The sequence below is a fragment of the Polyodon spathula genome, chromosome 8 (genome assembly GCF_017654505.1).
Source record: "Polyodon spathula isolate WHYD16114869_AA chromosome 8, ASM1765450v1, whole genome shotgun sequence".
Classification (NCBI taxonomy): domain Eukaryota; kingdom Metazoa; phylum Chordata; class Actinopteri; order Acipenseriformes; family Polyodontidae; genus Polyodon; species Polyodon spathula.
In genome coordinates, this window is record NC_054541.1 from 41,966,058 (window position 1) to 41,987,853 (window position 21,796).

The 21,796-nt window shown below is 36.2% G+C and overlaps 1 protein-coding gene across 2 annotated transcripts in view; it reads left to right on the forward strand.

Annotated features, from left to right (window-relative positions):
- Positions 1–21,796, forward strand: part of LOC121319974 (periphilin-1-like) — a 63,835-nt gene that overhangs the window by 5,591 nt on the left and 36,448 nt on the right. For both annotated transcript variants that reach the window (XM_041258007.1, XM_041258008.1), the window contains exons 3-6: positions 3,804–3,892; positions 6,635–6,790; positions 8,975–9,033; positions 20,659–20,867. In XM_041258007.1, coding sequence (XP_041113941.1) covers positions 3,804–3,892; positions 6,635–6,790; positions 8,975–9,033; positions 20,659–20,867 — 513 coding nt within the window. The remainder of the gene's footprint in view (positions 1–3,803; positions 3,893–6,634; positions 6,791–8,974; positions 9,034–20,658; positions 20,868–21,796) is intronic.

Consider the following 21,796-nt stretch of genomic DNA (forward strand, 5'->3'; position numbering starts at 1 on the left):
TTACAACAAAAAAAGGTTACGTGGTTGACAGATAAAACTATGCTATACAGAATACATATTAATGTAATGAAACTAAGATCACATTAAGAGATTTTAAATCAAACTTATGTACAGTAGGAACAAAGTGGTGGGAAGTGATATGCAATATGCAAAAGGAACATAATGGAAAACTGGGAAAATAGGTCAGCCGGGTGTAGTATAGCTGGAAGGTAGAGGAATATATTCCTTTTCATGCTCCTGACAGCACAGGTTATTTCACATCCCATTGAATGCTGATGATGCCATGCTTTATGAAATCAAACTGGATATTTGGTAGCTGGCTTGGAATCCTCTTTAATGCATGGGGTAAAATAGGCAATAAAACATTGTCAATTTGATTTGGATCACAATTGAAATTTACAAATTTTGAAGGTCATAAAGCAAACAAAAAATACCAGTTGCTTTATCTGATATTACTATCATTTTGTGAAAACATTCCCTGATTATTCCTTACAGATATTTCAGTGCAGCACTCCTGCTGAATTGGTCAAATTAAGGAACCTAGAAATGCATGCAAAAGCAGATATTCGTTACATTCTGCTACGAAGTAACCAATCGCAGCTTTTCCAATGACTTGCATGTTTTCAATGATCGTTTTTGTTCCCCTGGGCAAGCTGCCCCAGCTGTCTTCGGCTACAGTCTGCTTGATGTCACCTGCACCTACAATGTGTACATGGTTTTTATTTTTATTTATTTTTCACCAGTAGATACTATGAACCACCAAATGATTGATTATTATAAGAAATAGCAAACCAGACTGTTCTTCTCCACTGTCAAGGTGGCAGTATTTGGGTTGCAGGTTACTTTTTACTGAGATCAGAAGGTAAGTTTTGATCCCTGGATCATCTCTTTTAGTTTGTAGCAGCAACTCAGATCTTGCAGCTGCTTTTAAAAGCTGTGGTCTTGGCTGAGAGAAACAGTCAGCTGCACAGAACTGCATCTGTGTGACTAAAATGGCACCAATGTCTCTTCTATTGTGTGACCTTTTGAAGCAGAATGGAAGGAATGCAGCATAGTTAATCAGTACATTTAGGTCACCAAGTAGCTTTAAAAAAAATCCAACACAAAATCAAACACACCTTTTACCATAATATATATGCAGTTTTATATTGGAAAATATGAGACCTAAGAAATGGTAATATAAAATCTGTGAAGGAAAGTAGGTGAGCTGTATAGCTTGCTAACACAGACCTTTCACCTGATCTGTAGTGTTTACTATTGTGAAGCCTTCACCAAACTTGTTTTTCCTGTGTGGGCTGAAGTAGGCCGGACTGGATTATATTTCAGTAAATAAGTTGCTGTTGTAACTGGAGAGCAATTACCCACAGGCTGAAAATACTGAAGACTTGAGTCTGCTGTACCTTGTCCACTACTGCAACAAAACAGATAAGAACTGGTGCTACATCACAAAAGGCAATTGTGGTGCATCGGGTTAAAACAATATCAGAATAAGTTTAAAGGAAACCTTGCAACTCGCACATGAAAAAAACTTTAATTTGTTTTAAAAAAAAAAAAAATAAAAAAAAAGGTTTAAAGAGAAAAAACATGTTTTCAGCTTTGCATTGACTTCATCAGTACAAAGCAGACAAAAGACTAGAGCCCACTCAGTCAATTGTTGCAATTAAAAAAAATATATATATTAGTTACTTGATTAAGGAGTATTACACTCAAAAGATCACAATCTTCAGTTAAAACTCTTGGCTTTAAACTTTACAAAAAGTATCTGAAAGTGGGAATACGGTTCTTGCACTAAGAAATGTCTAGTCTCTGGACGATTTTGGTCTTACTTACAAGTTGCAATTCGTTCTTTTAAGCTCTGTCCAGTTTCACAGTTTTTCGAAAAAGAGCATTGGTAATACAATTAGACAACAGTCTTTAACCCTTTATCACCGGCAATAATAGGGCTTGCACAGGAGGTGAAGGTGTAATGTTTAATCACATGTAAGGATTTCCTTGGAGAGTTATGATAGATGTTCATTTAAAAAAATGCTGGGTGCTCCCCCCCCTGTTCCTGCTGACAAAGTGTTGAGAGAAATTCCAGGCAACCGAAAGGATGTTCTCAAATGCACAATTAAACCAGCTCTCTGATTAGATGAATCTCCACACAGTGCCCCTCTACATAAATGCAGGGCAGGAGAAGGTCAAAGCAGGGTAACGCAAGTACTATGTAAACTACCATATTCGGTTAGAAAGGTCATTGTTGAAGTTGGGTAAAGACTTTATAAGGAACTCTTGAGTCAACACCTCATTTAAAAATCTCCTTTGTACGCCTATGTGCAAGGATTGCGTAGGCCTCAGTTGTACCCTAAGAGAGCCCAATGCTCTCTACCTACGGAAAGCCACAGCAACACTCTAACTTACTGTAAACTATCCATTAGCAAAGCTCCGTCACAGACTTCAATACTTAGTGAGAGATGGGTACAGCCTGTGAGACAAACAGCTGTGTTAAAGAGAGAGAGAGAGAGAGAGATCATTGGTAATAAACCTTTACTTTTGTGAGTTACTAAGGACTGTTAGGATGAGCCTCTTACAAAATCAACTTCAGCGTTGTTAGTCATTATAATTTGAAAAACCTTTGAAGGCGCACAGAGGCTGAGATTAACCCAATTGATGGTTGAAGAATCAACAGGAAGAGGACATTGCATTGCATGTCAACAGTCAACTTTCACAATTTTCTATTTCAACTTCTACAATGCTTATTAAGCATTTGAATAAAGAGTAGAAAGTAATGGTGACGCAGTGGTCACTACCTGCTTGATAACTGACTGCGGTAACAAGTAAGGGCACTTAATGAAAAACAAGGCCTACGACCTAAACCGAAGAAGTTGCTTTGTGTAATGAAGATGTTTTTAAAATGTGGCTTTTAGGTTATTTTTGGTCTGTATCGCTTAGGCTGCTTGAAATTGATGTTGCTATTTTAAGAGTTTCAAGATTCTAAACTCCTGTTGGCTTTGGAGGACATTTATTGTAGGATAGTGAAAGCACTACTCAAAACCTGCTTATATTAATCTTAAGCATATTGCTCTATTTGGATTGTTGTATTGCATGTACATAAATAAGAAATACAAAAGATCAGTGACAAGCCATAAGTAAGATGTTATGTTTCCAACCACAAAAACTGGTATTAATATAGCAACTTTTCTTTGAATAAGATTGAAGAATGAAAGAGAACTGTGTTGATAAAGACTGTGTAGATGCTGTTGGGAATCCATCTCTAAGAGGATTTCACAGTGCAATTCAATGATTCTTGCCCCGTAGCCGAGCAGCGAATGAGTTGGTGTTGCCTGGGACTGTTGTGTATAATCTGTGTTGCATTCTTTACGTGAAACTTTATGAAAGTTCTAACTTGTGGAAAGTATTTAATAAACTCGAACCTCCATGTTATTTACATGAAGAGCTTTCAAGTAAACTTGCTATTGGTTGACAAGTATATTTAGGTCAGTTAGATTGAAACTTTGACTGATTTATCTTTTGATATACAATACATGTTTCAAGATTTACTTCTGATTTATTTTCTTTGCTTATATTCTTATTCAATAAATTGCTGCTGTTAATTGAACTGTCCTTGTGTCTAATGTTGGTATTTATAAGTAAATCCTCTATCTCTTTGAGCTTAAATAATATTTGAAGTTGGAAACTATTTCATTTTTCCTGTAGGACTGTTAGTAACCTCTGCTCAAACCTTTTGTGTTTCTAAGCTGGCACTTGGTTTGTATTGCTTCACTAAACATGATTGTTATTTTATGTTTAACTTGTATTCGTAGTGGCTTACAGAAGAGACCAGCGTGAAATGTGGAATAATCCCCAGTATTTCAATGAGAGAAACCAACAGCGCTTCCCACAAGCAAGAGAGGTGAGTGTCAAATAAATGAATCCTTGCCAACATTTTGACGCATGCTTTTTAAACACTGGTAATTGGGATTGTGTTCCAGAATCTGGTATATTTCAAGCAGACAAGTCCCAATTAGCTGTTATTTTACAGCTAAAGTTATTTTTAAGTTAAATGATCACAATGAATTATGTTCACATTGAATTGTAATATTTTTTGTGTGTAGGAGGTGAAGAAATAAAATAAATTGTGGTACATGACCTGGGGAGGGGGGAGGAAATATAGTGTGTTTCCAAAATAATTTTTGTATTTCTGCAATCGGAATTACACTATTCACAAATATATGCAAAGTTGCAGGCAGGAAACTATTAATACATCTGCAAATATGATTGTCAGGTAAATCTTCGCAAACTTCTCGAAGTCCAGCAGAGATTGGGCTAGAAGTTAACTTTTAGTGCCGGCTGAGAGATTTCAGTGAAAGTGGAGGCAGCACACCAGTTTTATTTTTTAGAATTGACTATTCAGGGGTACATACAGAGAACTGCATCATGAACATATAAGCAGTAGTATCTGATATCCTTTCTGTGTTTTATAAGAAATCTTAAACCAGGAACCAGTAAATTATTATTCATTGTTAGAGTAAACCAATTTATTTTTTGTTTTAATTAGATACACCTTTTACTGTCTCCTTTTCCTTTTTATGTAAGTGTTCTAGAATTTGAGATATGATCAAATATGATTTTAAAGATTTCATACTGCTCAAAGTTTTACATTTAGCCCATTTTATTATGAAGTATCATGAAGTTTGTCAGCAGTACTGGACCACAAATTAAAATATTCATGTATGACAGCCTTTCTTCTGCTCTGAAATGATGCCTGAAATGATGTGCTTCTTACTCAAACGCTGCTGTGTTTGACATGAAAGGTTACTGAATATAGCTGTATTGCATTGTTAGTTCCTTAAACTTACTACATCTGTGATCATTTGGGAACTGACCATCATTAATGCTGTTCCCAGGAGCCCTTGTTTATCCAAATACTTTTAGCTTCAGATCCAGTAAAATATGCAGAACTGCCAATTAAGCTTGCCTTTCCAGCAGCAGAGCTATGTTTCACAGCAGAGGAAGGAGATAATGATGCTCTCTTCATTAGGGCCCTTGTGGTGGCTTATATTATTCAGTTATTCCTGAGGTTAATGGATCTGTATCTGTAAGAGATGAGCAAAATCCAAGGGCAGCGATGTGCGTTCCAGCTGGTGATCATGTAAAGCAAGACCCTGAGGGAGTTATCTATGCCGCAGTTGTGAGTGAATGCAATGAAAGACTTAGTACAAAGCAGTAACAAGCCATTGTTTAGTTGGCAAAAAACATATCCGAGAAGAGGTTTTTAGAAAAGTGCATTCCTACCGAAGCTTTACACTAGACAAAAATAATCTTTCTCCTGTTTCTATTATTTTTTTATTCCCTTCCCAGAACCAACTAGAGGTGATAATGGATGCTAACACTTAGTTTTGCATATACTGTATTGTTTAGTTTTGATGAAACTTTCTTTACCACAAATTGAGTGGGTCATAATCTGGGGAGTAGGAAGGCTATCTGTCTTTTGTCACACTTGCATTTTGTAATTTATTTATAGAACTCCTTGTCAAATTTTGAAGATGACATTTTTTGAATGTGTAATAACTTAGCTAATGTCGCATGTCTGTCTCTGTCCTGTATATCTTCCTATTGAGTGTCAGAATCTGGAGATCTATAAATGCATGTGTATGTGAAATATATATATATATATATATATATATGACCCATGTATATTCTAGGTCAAATAAGTGTAAGGATTTATTGAGTTTTTAATAAATGATGATTTGAAACAAAGCCTCCCTCCTCCTGTGCTGGTGGCAAGCTCTCATTACTGGCCTCCCACAATCAAAGCCTTCTGTGTAGCTGTTCATTACTCGAGACTTGGTTAGTGTTCTTGGGTTGGATGAGGCCTCAACAGAGACAGTTTGAAGAGGAGGTAGATGGGCAGTCAGGAGAAAAATAAATTAATTCTGGAAAAACCCAGCAGTCTGTAATGGGTCTAAAGGAAATGACAGACTCCACTGACACTGCTTTTGCTTTTCCACATGTTTTGAAACAAATATTTTTTTTATAATCAGTAGGCTTAACATCGTTTTGAAACCCAAGAAAATAACTCGCGTATTAACTCTTTCTAGACAAACGAGTCCATTGAAAGTGCCTGACTGCTAATGTAGCTGTCCATTTTAAACGGTGCCAGTCTTGGGTATGCCCCAGTGTCATTATCTGTAAATCTATTTTCATGCAAGCCACTGAATCTAATGTATACGTTTTATATTAGTGTTTGTCTTTTTGAAAAGTAGCTTTGTGCTGAACGAGTAAACTAAAGTTAATTCAAATGTAATTGATACCCCAGTTAAGTTTATTTTTAATATAATGGCATGGGCTGGCCAGTGCATACCACAGGTTTTTGAGGGCATTGAAATCTAGGCCACGGTGACCTACTTATGCATAAGTAACTTTTTCTGCACAGTGGGTTGGATGACAAAGATTTGCTCAGAGAGTCAATCGATGGAAATGATACTAAAGCAACACAGATGTTTATTTTTAAAACTGGAATACCTTTCTGCCAGAGGGGAAGCTTGATAACCAAAACAGGACATAGTCTTTTTTTTTTTTTTTTTTTTTAAAACCCCCTCTAGAAGAGAGCCTATTTTTCAATAACTTGTATTATTTTTACTTGTTTTTGAAGGGGTCCTATCAACGGATAGTAAATGTCGTCCCACGGAATCCTATGTTTGATAGACCAGAAGAAAATTACAGAGAATTCATGTATGAGGAGAATTCCAGAAACATTCCAGGTGGTAACTATGGAAATGATCAGAGGAATGGCCCCCCACAGAGATGGGTATGTGTTTTGTTTATTAATAGTGCCAAATGCCTAGGACTACAATTATTAAACAACATCGACGGAAACGTTAGCTGAAACGTCAAACTATATTATGGTGTATATCAGAGAACCTGCTTCTGAAACTGATAGAAACGTTTACACAAAGGATACTTGTATTTTGTATTGAAATGGTTTGTATACAAGCATAACATGTATTACATAAATACAAACGGTTACATCTGGATTTAATTGTAACATGCAGACCTTGAGGTTTTAAAGAAGTAATAGCTCTCATAGAGGGACAGCTAAGTTTTGGTGCCCCCTGGTGTTCATTTCTTCTTTTTTTTTTTTTTTTAAATATAAAGCTTTAATACATTCTTTTGTAGCTTTATATGGCTTCCCCTTTCTCAGAAAATATACCTTTCCTTTTTTAAATTCCCAGATAATGGTTTTAACCTTGGGGCACTTTTTTTTTTTTTTTTTTTTTTTTTTTTTTTTTTTTCACAGTAACAAATGTATTAAGAACAATTCAAGACATAAAAAAAACCCCAAACATTTCTATGTCATTTGACTGCCTCCAGTGAAAATAACTAGAATTTGCAATAAAGAAGTTATCTAAAATCAGGTAGACAGTAGCGTGGAACCATCTTATAAAGATCTATCTTATCCAAATCTTAATTATAAACAATATACAACCAAAAAAAAACATGGGTCAAATGCCTTTTAAGAACAAGTAATGAAATATCAGTAATCTGAGGATTCTGGTTACTGTATTTTCCAGCTCAATGAGTTGTGCAATGCTTGATTATCAGCACAGGAAACTGCAAGGAGGAAGTCAAGGCTTCCTCTGATACATTACCAGTTATATTTCCTGTATTGTCAGTTAGTTGGGCAGAAAAAATGCTGCTGCTCAATCAAGATGATTGGAAACATTTTACAATGTGATTACCAAAGAGGTCTTTCCTAATATTTGGATATCATGATATTGCACCATTGCAGGAAAGTACGACAATGTTGAAATGATATTTCACTGCAGAATCCGAGACTAGGTTTGAACAAAATTTTGGTTTTCTGGGACACAATGTAGATTTAGCTGTTTTATATCCAAGTGTTGTTATTTTTACACAAAATTATACCTTCAGAGTCCAGTAGGGGTCAGCCATGCTTCAACTATGCCTCTTGACATTTCTCTTGCTTCTGTGCTGGAATGTTAATGTTGCAGTTTAAGCATGGGCTTCAAGGAGTGCTAACCATGGTTTTAAATTCAGTTATTTTAATTATTGCTAGCATTGGCAGCATTATTACTGATCCCCCTTTTTCTTGTGTTGGTCTTTTTAGTTGTTTGCTTTAAAAGATTAATAAATAAATAAATAAAATACATTCTGCATATACAAATGATCAAGTACAAGTTTGTCAATCCAAACAAATCAAACTATCTTTTCTTTGTATCCTGTGCAGTTTTATAAAGTGAAACAGAGCAACAGCGCAGGAAGTGATTTGGCACCAGGTAGCAGCACCAAACTTGCAGTACTTCTATAGAGCTGTCTTTAGAAATATATGCCTGTTCCAAACATGCAAGCAAACAAGTCTTCACTATGTTATTGAGCACTGATGTGATCAATATTAAAAGAAGATATTGACCTTAAAAATTAGCAAACTTGCACAAGTGATCCTGCAAGGGTTTGATGCACATGGAAACAGTAATAATGTTTCTTTTAATAAAAGGCAGCATTCCTTTTGTAGGTTTTTGAATTGCATGATACAGATGCCTATATTTTACTTTTAATTATAAAAAGGGGAATAGTGATATGATTTGGTCATCATTTTTGGGTTGGCACTTCTTTTAATGAATGTATCTAAAACCTATTCAAACCATACAGTTAACATTTTTATATAAACAGGCAACCCCCACACACCCCTTGATTTCATTGTGCAGTTTTTCAGCTAGTTATTTTACACACTACTCTTGTAATCTGGCTATATCACAGAAAACTATATTAATATTCTAATTCTGACAGCTTTTAATGTAACCGTGATATTGTGCATTAATCACCCAATATCTCTAGAAGTAATTTCAGATGTTGAAATATATGGTTGATCAATAGTTGAATGAAAATGTTTTGATTGTAATGTTTGAATGGAAGGGGGGGTAAGAATGTACATCCTTATTGTGATGTGTGTTTTAATAATTGATACTTTTAGGAAGAACATGGTCGATGGCAGAAAGAAGAGTGTCGTGGAGGAAGACAAGCAGAGTTCAGGTAACCTGTAGTTTTATTCGGATGCATTTACTGTGCAATATGAAGTTTTTTTAAATTTGGGTTTGGGAGAAGGGACAGCATCCCCAATACACAACATGACACAACCCATCTGTCCCTTGGTTTAACTTGGGAATCAATAGAGGGCTTGTAGCAAAGTATTCTTAAATGAATCATTATTCATTTCTCATTCACTCAAATAGCAGAGGTGGTCAAGAAATGACCACTGAATCTAAATTCATCTTGGAGCTCCCATTACAAACCTACTGTATTAAAGTATAAAATGCAGACATTGTGTTCACACTATACTGATCTGCAAATCTGTGTAGTGGGACATGTCTGGCACTCTTAACAAGCATTTTGTCAACAGTACATTCAGTTTAAATATAAAAATAATCTGCTGCTTTCTTGTTAGTGGCAGTCCAAATTGAGTAGTTCAGCATTGTCCTTTTAAAACCTCTTTCAAACCATTTGTTTTATGAGAGTTTTTATTGTTTAGGTGTTTTCTTTTGACACTTGTACTGGATAGTGTTTCAAAATGTTCTTTCTTAACACTTCCTGCAATTTAAAAACCAAAAACAAGGCTTTCCAGTTCACAAATCTGAGCTACAGATGGTTTTCTTTATAGAAAGGTATTGCAAGCATGCATAGGTCTGCTGTGCTCTGGTTGTAGTACTTGGCAGATCTTAAGGAATACTGGACAACACTCTTTTCAAGGTTATAAAGGCAGTTTCCCAATAAAAACAATGTTGCGGCTGGCAAACTGATAGTTTTGAAAGGGGTTCTGCTCTGGTCTTTGCTTTTCTTTCTTTAACAAACTAAGTTTGGAGAAGTGCTGTATGGCGTCTTGCACATTTAAGGCCAATGTCATCGTCTTCCTATTAATCACATCTTGTAGTTGTTTAAAGATGGCACAGTATTTAAATGCCATAAAATGCTAGGTATATGAATATTAATGTATGCCTGCCAACTCGCAATGGTGGTTAACATAACTGGAAATGAAGTTGGTGTAAACTCCAACAGGCTTTTGCTTACCTTGAAATGCATACGTCTAAAACCAAATGGTTTTTTGTACTAGTAGCAAAACAGTAGTCAACATTACTAACCTGAATCAAAGTACACATGTAATGTATTTGTTTGCTGCCACAGTTGCATAAGTGGGCAAGTCATAAAAGCTGTTTGCAGACTGCTGTCTACATACCAGTTGATTCCTAGGCACCTGTTTTTGGAAGCATGTTAACATCTGCAAGGAGCTTTATGTTTGCTCCACTGGTCAAGGTGACTTTTCTGAGACCTGGAGAAAGAACATTAATTTCTCTCAGCCATAATTGAAGTGCAGAGCATGTAATAGTGACATCACAGATCTCTGACCAAAAAATAAATAAAAAAATGCTCTGGATTAAAGCTATAAACCTGTGGGTAAAGTAATGTACACTTTCTTCGGGGGTAGTGAAAGTGTCAGCTACGTTATCAGCACACCTGGCAGGCAATGACCTTGTGGAAATGCAAGTTATCATTGCCTTCAATTTTCAGGAAAGCAATAAAATGAGCAACATTTATACCTACTTTCTGGTGTACAGGCTAGGGAATGTTCAGCAGCTTTTTAACTTGTAAACTTGTAATCTGTTTACTTTAATGCTAGCAAACATTTACAAAATCTGTATTTTGGCTAGCAGATGGGACTAATATTGACATCCTGTTTGCTTGTGTGTTGCTTTGCAGTCACAGACTGACTCAATGATACCCAGCTCTGCTGTGAACATACTGCTGTATTTGTGTGGGAAAATCTCTGCCACGGAACTACAGCCTCCATAGTTCACCAAGCTCCACAATTTAGTTTTATTTCCAGAGTAATGTTAATGTTCTTATTTTCCCTGTTTTGTTATCTCTTCATTCCCAGAATTTCAGAAATGTCAGCATCTTTTATTCACAATTTAATGCAAAGCTTGCCTTCCCTAAGCATACACATTTCCATGGCATACTGTCTGTTTGCAGTAGTAATCCAATTAGATGGTTATAATTGTATAACTAAGTTTCTTATTAGTACTGTTCCTACATTGGTGTATAAAGTTAGGAATTAATGAATATCTGTATTTACCTGTAAATAAACCTGAACAGGAAATGCTGCAGCTAATTACTCTTTGGGCTGGGCAGGGAAGTGCAAATTGACAGATGAGTTCTGTTTTTGACATTATTTTCCCTCAGGGAGGCTTATCTGAAATCAAGTGTTGCAGCTAGCTATCAATCATGCTCTGAATGTGCCACCAGAAGCGGGTGGTTTTATAGAATGGAAATGATGAACAGTTGTCAAGGTTAATGCTTAACAACAGTGGTGAGTCATCCATGGCACACATTTGTGGAGCTTCAGTTATACAGACAAGAAAAGGACTGCGAAAATAATTGTGGGGCTCTTTCTTGGGATTTGTGTTTTTTTTTTTTTTTCTGCATATGTAATATTGTGGATCCAGCTGTGTTTCCAAGGTAACGTCTGTTCCTTAAAACTCAGCTCTGTGTTTTAGTTAATTTACCGGGTGACATTTCTACAAGTGAATTTTAAGGTTAAAATGTAGGTTTGCTTGGGTTTTGCATAGATTAATGTGGGACCTTTCTGGTATACGTTACAATGGATAAGGTAAAAAATGACAATAGTAATCATAAAGATTACAATAGTGGGTAATGCATTATTGTTAACATACTAATTTTAACAATAAAATATTGAAAATCTCACAAACACTACCTGGAAAGGTGTTTGCTATAAAACGGACCCAGTTTAAATTAAATGTTTTTTTGATTACGCCAGCAGGGGGCAGCACTGCTATTCGTTTAAGTTAAACTACACAAATGGCAAACTGGAAAAAGTTGTCTTGGGTAAATGCAGGAATTTTATCTAGTTAAATGGTGTTGTGTATGGTTGTATAATGAGGTCCTTGCACACAGATATTGGATAAGGATATGATTTAATTCAAAAATAGTTTGTTTTATTCAGTGCTTTATTTTAAACAGACCAGTGAGGGTAATAGGTATAAATATTTAACACACTTAAATAGATATTTTAAAAGGATAATGAGGCCTAAGTGGTGGTGTTGTGTTCTCTTCGAATTTAAAATACATTTTCTCTGCATGTAGAATTTAGTTTTTACATAGTCGCATCACATCAAATACACAACAGAATAAAAGACAAAGTAATCCAAAGTTTCTATGGCCACCTCCCTGCACCACGGGACACTGGATTTTTTCCACCCTTAAAAAAAAAAAAGATGTGATGGCTGTGTAAATTAAGTATAATTAGGGTAAGTATGTATTTAAGCAGGACAGCATGGAGACCAGTGTCTCTATTGCAAGGGTGCAGAGTGGGAGATGAAATAAAGAAAACATTTTGTTTTTGTTACTGTGGTATTTGCATGGCTATCCAATCACCTAAATGTGTACTCTCTCCACAATCTGTTACGTTTTATAACAATTTTTTTGGTTCGTTAGACTTTTTGAAAGTAAATACAGGTCTTGAGTGCTTGCTCATAAAGGCTTCCATTTTTTTTGATGCATCCGTGATGAGCGGGAGAAAACAAGACTGATAACCAGCATCAAGAGGATTTGGAGAAGCCCATCTGGGCCCAGTTTTTAGCTATTAGTGTGGTCGGGGGGTGGAAAGCCTGACCCCAGTGGGTTGGTGTTCTGCAGGAAGTACTGGCAGGAAGTCTTATTAGAGGAACTCCCAGGAGCAGAGCCTGATTATATAGGGAGGACTTCACTGTGACCCTGTGGAAAGACGGCTAGACACAAGACAAGCAGCAAAAGTCTCTTTATGAGGCCTAGTCTTGGAGCCCAGCTGAGTTTGGCAGATAACTTTAAACGGTTTCAACACCCAGTCAAAAGGAACCAGTGAAGTGCAGTAATGGTGTGCGCAGTAAGGGGTGACGATGACAGAAGTGGTGGGAAGTCTGGGCAATCTGCTGCTTTGTCTTGCTGTCGACCTCATAAGATGGATTCAGATAGCAAGCACAATAAAGCCTTTCTCCACAGAGTGGTGGACCTTGTTTTCAGTCTTTCCTTATGAACTCCTCAGTCTTCTGTGCTGACCTTTCGTAGCTTGAATAGTAAAATGCTCTTTGGTGAGAGTTAGGAACACATTTGATTTGACACTTCAACAGCATTTGCATTATATGTGATGCTGGTGTAGCTTCCTTGATTATGTTTATGACTCTTTTACCCTTCCTGGATCCTGACAAGATGAGTAGCCTTAAGAGCTCTCTGAGCAGCAGCTGTGCTAAATAAACATCTACTGTTGGCAAGCAAGTTATTGTTTAGGAAAAAAAGGTAGTACTGAGGATATGTACAGATTGAGTAATGTGAGAATACATTACACAATGATTAATCCTGAACCTGTATTTTAATTGTAAGTGTACTTTTATATGATTAAAGTATAGTGCAGTAAAATAAATAAATATTTTTTTATTGTGCAAGAAGTATTGATTTTTTTTTTTAACTTTGTTCTGTGTTTTTCAGTGTAAAATCAGATCTCTCTCAAAAATCTGATGATGCTGGTTAAGAATCAAGACTATGTGATGGTCTAGAAGGCTGGCCTTAGAGATTGCAAGAACCTTGAATAGGCTAGCAGATAAACCCATGCTATTTAATAGCTTCCAGACTTAGGGCACAGATCCTGAGCACAGCTATAAAATAAAATAACAACGCTGAAATTCACCAAGCACCCTAAATCTGCTTTTGAGAAGCCAATGGATTACCCAGGCCTTTAATGTAAAAACAAAACCTTTCTTGTGATTAGGTTAAGAAACTGGAACAGTCATTTCCTGTAAGGATATATTCTTTACTATCAAGGAAGAAATCTGTATTACTTCAAAGTTTGCTGTTAAACCCTGTGCAGCGTAACTGAAGGAGCTTATGATCAAATGTACATTTCACGTGGTAGCCTGCGAGTCAGTCCTTGTCTATGTCTGATGCCTTTCCTTTTCAGTGTTGTTTATTTTATTAATGTGGGTTTTAATCAAAATTGCTAATGCTGATATAGTGCACAAGGTTACAGTTTCGATAGAAAATATTCTGTAACATGCTGATTTAAACATATAAAGCCATTTAGTAGATCCTATCTCTCCTGGTGGACTGTTAAACAACTCCAGATCATGATGAAGAAAAGGGACAATTTCTAAGTGGGAATCCATACTTTTATTTACAGTAGCTTCAAATTTGATTATTTTTTTTTAACTTTCTCCTTCACTTTTCCTGATGTTTGCCATCATCAGATGGTTATGTAATTTCTCGAATATTGTTTTTGTTCTTCCATTACAATTGTTGGTTTGTCTTTAAGGTGCTTTCTTGGCCTGCATTAGATGGTGCTGGTGTATACTAATATAAAGACACTTTGGTTGATCTGAATAGTCTTGCAGGCAGTTAGAACTGAATAGCCCTGAACTCCTAGTTAATGCACCTTGGAGGAAGTAGCAGGGCTCTGAAAAATAGTGTGAACTGTTTTAAATAACGTTTTTAGACAACTTTTACACTTTCTAACTTTAAAGTCTGTTTCAAAGCTCTTCAAAATGTCTGCTGTAATGCACTGGGAGTGTGAAATCAGCGATTCTCAAATAGGCTCAATTTGATTTAAAATGAATATTTAGCATGTTTAGCTTTGTGATGTCTGTTTTCATCCAGGTCAGTTTACCGTATTGTTATTTTCATTTAGTTTGCATGTACCGATTTGCAATACCTACAGGATCACATGATTCATATTAAGCTGTTTTGTAACGTGCTCTTACAGAATACTACTTTTTGTACCATAGAAAGCACAGTTCCATAAAAGCAATGTGCAAAATGAGCAATTGTTTCTGTTTCTTGCAGATGATTCAGTAAAAAACATGGGAATTCATATTAATGAAGTGTACATAGAAGTAATATGTTCCAGTAAATATTGGTATACAACACTTTAAACTATTTCGTACTAGTTGAAACCAGGCGTTTTTATGTATTGAGTTTGTATACAGTATGGAGACCTGTTTCATTGCTGACCTATAGCAGGGTTACTCGTTCAAGGTGTTATTTCGAGTAACAATGCTATTGATTTTGCATTACCAGAAGGCTGTACTGTTTGATTTTGAGCTGTGCATTAGTTACTGTATTGACCTATGCTTGTAGGAAAGGCTAGGATTGTTTCCAGGGTTATTCTATTCAGATGCACGTTTGCAGACAAGCTATCATTTATACCCTTACAGTGTTTAGTAAATGGATCACAATGCCCTGTAAGTACGAGGAGCTGCAATAAAACAGTTTACAGGTCACCCGTAAAAATAAATAACAAAGCTGTCAGGTATATTGTTAACTCAGCAGGTTGGTCAATATGCCCTACTCTGAACAGATTAAACCGGTACCATTTTGCATAAGGTTTCCCTCCTTTTTTGCCCCCCTCTTATATCCTAACCCAGAATGTAAAGATCTGCCACAAAACTATTTTTTATAAGTATGTAATAAATATCTGCAAGAAATAACTTTCTTTTGATTTGTGATTATTTTCAATTATCAGGTTTTTAAGCCAATATTTCAGGGAAACATTTAATCCCTCTATACAAATACTACTTTTAGAAAAAGCCACTTAAATGCTTACAGTGGTTTGTGTGTCGGTACACTCAGAACTTTATTCTTGGTGCAATTACAAAATCCCTCAGTTGTCCACCTGCACAGTACACATTGCAGCATGAAATTATATAACCACTTTAGGAAACAAATGTACAACACAATTGCATTGGGAGAAAAAAAAACTAAAAAGACCCATTTATAGTAATTTTATTTTTGTTACCTATAGCAGCACAGTTTCAAATACTTAAAACAGACCTTAACCCATAAAACTTTGCGAGGCCACATTAAGCCAGCTCTTTGTTTGGGACATGACCCGAGTTCAAGCAAAGGTCATGAAAACCAGGTGCATTTAATTTATTTATACCTCCATCTGCGTACTATTGCAGTCATTTAGTGGGAGATAATCAGTTTGGAAGATTGGGGGGATTGTAGTCAAAACAATGGGTATGAGCAGCAAGCTAGTGACTGATGCCTTCAAATAAATTCCCCAAAAATACAATATAGTATTCCTACTGCAAAACCCATGTACTTTACCTTCATAGCCATAATAGCCCTTTTTGGGCCACTACTTTTATGAAATTAAATAGTAGTGTAAATGGACTAACCCCACTATGTAGTCGTCTTATGAAATTGTAAAAGCAACTTGTTTCTATAAGGATTCAAAGCAAATTTTCATAGAGGTTTATAATAATAATAATAATAATAATAATAATAATAAAAGTCATCTTTATTTTTATATAGTTCCTTTTATAGTGGACCACTATCACAAAGTGCATTATAAGATGCAAGACTTACTGAATCTAATGATTTGTTTGTGTTTTTAAACAACTTCTGGAAAACTAAATAAACTTTCTGTACATCAGATAATTTAATTTATTTATAAATATTTTATTTATCATGTGATCTTACTAAATACAGGCAATTTTGAAACTGACCGTGTCTAACATCTTCAGTATGACTCAAGTTGTGTTGTGTGCCAAATACAATTATATATTACTGGTGTGTTGACTTTTCATGGCAGATTTGAGCTTGTCTGAGTGGTCTACAATTTCCGGGTTTTATGTGCCAATGGATGTTCCACCTGCTGATACCGTAATTACTGTAGCAGATGCATTATCAAGTCCTGTTTAACGCTTTTTGGATGGCTGTTGCAAGTATACATGTGAAATAAAGGAACTGCTTGATTGTTGTTCAAGGTAGAGTTTATCTGTGAAATGCTAGCAGGTTTTCATGTAAATACTGGCCCCCATGTTATTGCATTTTTTCATTTTATCTGTCACCATGTCTGCATTTAATAGTAAATAAAGCTGTGAACATTGTTTCCTTATCTTATCTGAGGCTAGCTGTGCTTTAAAGACTGTATTTACAAGTGAATCCTGAAAAGATAAGTGGGGAAAAAACAAACCTTTCCCAAAGTTTAAAAGTCTTCCTTAAATTTACTTTTTTTTATATAGCAGTAAACATTTAAATTAGGTCGGTTTTTTTCCTTCTGAATCTCTTTTTTAATTCATTCGCAGTTATTTTGTGTCATCTGTTTTAATGGCAACCATTCCTGTCTAACCGAATTAGTGTTGCTGTTTCTGCCAGGGAAGGTACTATAAATATCTATTTAAACAATCTGCTGTGGTACTGACTGGCCAAAACTTAAGTGATCTGCTACCCCAAACACAAAAATATATATCCTCCGGCAATTTGTTCCAGAGGAAACAGGTGTGTCCAGTGCTGAAGGTTTGGGTGCGTTGTTAAATTCACCGCTGCATGCACCGATGTAAAGTGGATTCACCAAACCATTGTTAAAGGAGTTGCTCAATGAACCGTTCTTAAATTCACCGGTGCGTCGCAACAGAAGCAGCGGATTCGCTGGGGTTGAGACTCTGAACTGCAGCAAAACCAAAATGGCCGCTCCACTGTGGAAGTTGGTCTTGTATGGAGATACTATTATCAATGTAATTGTAGATTCAAAGAAGCCAAATCTTTTGTAAATGGGTATGGAGTTGTGTGTTTGTAATAAATCTATAATAGCGCTAATAAACACATCGATAAAAATATCACATTTGCCAACTTATCCAGAGTAGCTGACTGAGCTGGTGACGTACAAGAATTTGGTAAGAGAACATTTTTTTTTTTTTGTGTGTATGTTACTTGTCATGTTATACTTCAAACAAATGTTACAAAGTAGCAAAGTGTGCGAACTGTATTTCAAATTGTATTCATTAATATATTCATATTTACAGTTGCATGCTAGCTGCTTTCTATATTTTAAATGTAACAAGCAAATCGTAGAGTTAGTGTGTTAAAGATAAGTAAACCATCGTCCCAATAAGCTTTCGACTCGCACAGGTCAACCGCAGCCTTGCTTGCCGCAGCAGCAACCTTCCTGTTATTATCAGCCGTGTTGATTCACCAAGCTGTTAAATTCCTTGCACTGGTGAGCAGCAAGTGATGTCACTTCCGACTCGGCAATGCAGAACACCAATGAATTTAACAAGGCACCCTTTCATGTTGTTTGTGACAGTGAAGCCTGTTTGTTGCTTGACGCAGGATGTTGCATTGAAGGATGGACATGGGCACCTGATATCATGAAGAAATTAAAATCCTTATACTATCCTATTTTTTGTGCCAATAGCTATATAGGTCTAGTGAATCACATGGCCAATCCTGTGACCACATACATTGCAGACCTGGGACTTTTTTTTTTTCCTGTAGCACCATGCATTAATGGCAAGTTTAGAATGCAAAGTTTAATACAGGTCCATATAAGCACTGTTGCTTCTGAAGAGGAAGCCGAAATATACTATGTATTTAATGATCACCTGGGAATGTTTGTTTTATAGCCCTTTTTGAAGTTCCAGGTGGCAGTTAGGTCTTGCAGACATGTCTTAATTACCTTTTGATTTAGTCATCCTTTTTTTTTTTTTTTTGTTGATCAATCCAGCCAAAAGTCTTTTGGCTGTTTCCACAACTGAATGCAGCCGATTTGTCGTCTTTAACAAATGGATTACTGCCTCGATCTTTAGAATTTGTTGCCCATGAAGATTACCCAGTTAATGCATGCAGGGTCACATTTTTACAAAAAAGAAAGAAAACAGATGTTCTATATTCAAGTGCTTTAGGCTACAGTCTGTGACTTTAAATACATTTTTTGTTTTTTTTTTGGTTTTGGGTAATGCATTTTTTTTTTTCTGCAAGCAAAATGTGTGTTAGCACTAGAATATGAAAAACAAACTGGATGAATAACCCAAATACAATCAGTACAGTGCAATTTGTTGCAAGAGTTACTGATTTTAATACCATATGGTGGCGTCTCTGCTTTAATTTGAATAGTTATCCTTTTGTTTACAATGTCATGATTTTCTTGTGCAGTGCACCAATTTTATCTGCATTTTTCTAGTTATTTAAACCAAGTTAGTTTAGACTAGGAGTGGGCTTTGATTGATAATTAACTACAAACTTTGATAAAATGTAAAGATTTTCTAATTAGGGTTAAGCTTTGATGTATTTCAAAGTTCCTTCCATTTTGTGTGTTTCCTGGCACAAACCTGACCTTACTGAGGCACATTAATAGCATTTCTCTTGCTCTGATGTGGAAAGATTATGCAATATAATGAATTAGTTTTGTTGGAAATTTGCCATTTTAATTAGTGGCTATGGTTGGTTACTAAAGAATAATCATTTTGTCCAAAGGAAGTTTTCTGAAGAATTTGTTTTGGGCATACTCTGTTTTTGCAATTCAAGTAAAAATGGAATTACACTTGAACAATGCTAGGCAGACAAGTGGCATGTGGTGTAAAATAAATAGCCTTTAAGTAATGTTAATGTAATTAAATGTTAAAGTATGTCCCAACACGTACACAAGCCATATAAAAATGCTTCTAATGTTGCTGATTGAAGACTCGACTACTGATTGACAAAGCTTGAATAGGCTTGTATGATTGAGTAGACTTCAGACACGTGCTCTTCATTTGCACAACGCTTTTGCTGCACCATAACAACTACTAAAACTATGATGACAGTTGGATGAAAATACTTGGGACATCAGCTAATTGCTTGGATGTTTGTATTTTGCAAGAAGGTAGAACATCTGTACTCCAAGGTACAGCTTGTGTTGTCCTCAAGCATCATGTACTCTTCCTCCCTGGACCAAAGTGTTGTACATAAGGAGTCAAGGGGTCATTTAGGCCATTCCCGAGCAACAGTTGGTATCATTGTCTTCTTTCAGCAGGCAGAGCTACTGATGTAAGGGATTGGAATGAAATATTATAAGAGAGATTAACTTTATTACCCATATGTGACAGGCTGGCGAGTGGATTGAGGCTCAGAGAGAGTAAAGGCAAAATAAAGTTATTTATTAAACAAAAATAGTCAAACAGGCACAATTGCCAACAAAAAGAGATTCAAACAGAAATAATCAAAATTAACTTACAAAATAAACAGTCAGTTCCAGGTCTTCCTTTAATTCTAAACAAAAAACTCTCCAACATAAAAGCAAACTCCCAAACAAAAGAACACACTCCAAACAGAAAAACACACTACTCACTATTCACTGTGCACTCTGCCAGGCAGGTCTTCTCCCCTGGCCTTTATCCCCTGTGGCTGGAGCCCAATTAATCAATAATTATTCAATTAGAGCTCCAGCCACATTCTCACATGTTTTTCTGGCAGGGAGAAATTATAACCCCCTCCCTGCCAGTTCCAAACATGTTCATATAGGCGGGGAGTTCCCCGTCACACCATATGACAGTGATCCCAGATCCTAAGTGGCAAAAAAGGCCTTGCTTTTGGAGGCTATTGAATAAGGTCCCTTGATTCCTCTCTATTTAAAAGGTGTCCTGCATGTCAATGAAACAGTCTACAGGGGCTGCTTTGCAGAGGCAGCAGAAGGCCAACAGTTTTTGTAACCAGTATGCGTTTCTAGCTGGTGCTAAATTGGAAAGGGTTAACAAAGAAAACAACATTATTATTTTTTTTTTAATACTGTTGAACAAATGTATACCGAGATACATTCAAATTTGTGTTTCTTTTTTTTTTTTTTTTTTTTTTTTTAAGGGAAGACCGGGAGCATTTTAGAAGGAAAAGCTTTTTTCCACCTCACGTAAGAGACCGTTCACCTAATAGAAAAGGCTCTGCTTACTACAGAAATTCCCCTGGAGGTCGGCGGGGTTCTCCGCATAGTCGCTCTGGATCCAGTGTTAGCAACAAGAGCTTCTCTCCAGACCAGAGCAAGCCCAGTTCCTGTCAGGCTCTGCAGAACAAGAGTAAGTGTTCCATTTTTAATTGAAAACAATTTTTTTCTGTTTTCAAGGATTGTGTCAGCAAAAGAAACCAGACAGGTATGGTAATTGACCAAAAAGCTTATCCAGTCATCAAATAGGAGTCCCTGTTTTCCATTAATGATTTCCAGCAATGGGGGGATTACGTTGTACTGCTAAATAGTTGTGCCTTTGTTAGAAATACGTAGCATTACATTCACATGAGAAAATGAAGTGTTATATAAAAAGGTGGAGTCTCTGTGCCATTGACTTTCATTTGGTTTCCTGTTATGCTGTGATTTAACAGGGTACTGTACAATTTCAAACATGGACTTCAATCTGAGGTTTACAGGAATACATGTCACAAGCTCCCACTGAAAGTGTAGCACAGCAGCCTGTCGCCGAATTACTGATTGATTCAGATGAACACTGAATTGGCAGAAGTGACACGCTGCTTTTTTTTTTTTTTTTAATTAAAACCCATAAAGAAATGCATACACATTTCACAGGCACATGGCATGTCAAATGTTTGTCAATAGCTAGTGCTTTAATGAGCCGTGTTCAAGACATTTTAAGGGTGTTTTTTGTTTTATTTAATTGCCTATAGTTTAAAAAAAACAAACAAACACTAAAAACCGGTCCATTTAAAATGCTATGAAGATTATCAGAAGGATGAAATGTAGTTGTTGCCTTGTTTGTTAACCAGAGTTCCATCATTCCAAACGGAACGGGATGTCCTGTCTCCATCCCTGCTGAATTCAGTTAGCTACAAATGCAGCAGTCTTTGCTCTTTTAAACCTGGATAATAGAGTATAGTGTACCCAACAAGACAGAGAAAATTATTCTATCATAGCAAAAATTCTTGCTGGAATACAAAAGCACTTAAGGCCAATCTGGGAGGTCTGTCTTAACTGCTATGGTACTGTTATTTCTTA